The following is a 1,120-nucleotide window of genomic DNA, read 5'->3' as shown; positions in this document are numbered from 1 at the left end:
TCTGTCTTCATCCAGTTTGCTTGTCTCTCCTGGGGAAGGAGTACGTGGTGCAGAGTGAGAAACAGGAGGGATCCCATGAGCTACAATCCCTTCCACTACTGGTGGTTCTGGTAGCCCAGGGTTGGCTACTCCCACTACTCCTGGAGGAAACCTAAAACCAACAAAAACATAGAAATTACAAGCTTGTCCAACAGAGTTATTCGAAGGAAAAGGAGCCATGCCCTCAGACGTGCTGAAAACAGATCCCTCTTTCTAACAGAAACGCTCTGAGATAGAACACAGGAAAAGTCTCCAGAGCTGAGGAGTAGCAGTGGTATCCTAATGCCAAATGACACCTGTTTGCAGACAGACCTAGACAGTTTGAGGTCACATACTAAGCATTTGAAAACAGATACAAAATTTATCTCCAGTTGAAAATACTGTGAGGCACTCTATGAAGGCACCTGGAGGCCTGGGAATTCCGTCCCCATCTGCAGGAAGGGTGTAAGCTGCAGTTATCCTTCATTGGGCTCCAAGACAGAAGAAGTAAGAGGCCGAACTAATAAAACAGCTAGATGCAAGATGAAAAATAGGAGAGTGACAGTCATGAATTGCTAATGAACTATTCTTCCATCACTTCCATTCTGCTTCCCTATGCCCTCTCCCTAAATACATCTCAACTTATCTAGATCTCTCATAGAAGGAAGGAAAATATATTTCCTACCTTTGCAGATGGGAGACAAACAGAAGGGAAGCAACCTGTCCACAATCACTTTACAGGTTTGTAACAGATAATGCACTCTGTTTAGACTACTGAACAAATCCACTGGAACAGTGACTCAGTAACAGTCCGCATCTGGGCTACATGTAAGAACTGTGCTTTGTTTTTATATAGCCCTAATGCTATGCACAACTTCTAATGTAGAGCTGCAGACCTTTTTTAGGACATTCAGCAGGCTTTCTTATATTAGGGTATCTCTTGGGCATGTCTTCCAAGGATTTGGAAATATTGACCAATATGCAGCTGGAACTCAATATGACCAAGTACATGTTAAATACTCGTACACCTTTAGAAGTGCCGCTGTTAAGTTTCGGGAAAGAACTCAAATAGAGTGTATAGGAACAGAGACATACCCGTTTG

The 1,120-nt window shown here is 43.1% G+C and overlaps 1 protein-coding gene across 1 annotated transcript in view; it reads right to left on the bottom strand.

The window, feature by feature from the left end:
* LOC102033763 (C-terminal-binding protein 2-like) overlaps nt 1–1,120 on the bottom strand; it is an 8,033-nt gene that overhangs the window by 634 nt on the left and 6,279 nt on the right. Inside the window, exon 9 of the mRNA XM_031055236.1 lies at nt 1–151. Coding sequence (XP_030911096.1) covers nt 1–151 — 151 coding nt within the window. The remainder of the gene's footprint in view (nt 152–1,120) is intronic.

This window comes from Geospiza fortis, unplaced genomic scaffold (assembly GCF_000277835.1).
Source record: "Geospiza fortis unplaced genomic scaffold, GeoFor_1.0 scaffold55, whole genome shotgun sequence".
In the NCBI taxonomy this organism is placed as follows: Eukaryota; Metazoa; Chordata; class Aves; order Passeriformes; family Thraupidae; genus Geospiza; species Geospiza fortis.
The sequence above is the reverse complement of the archived record's forward strand: the minus strand, read 5'-3'. Positions and strand labels throughout refer to the sequence as shown.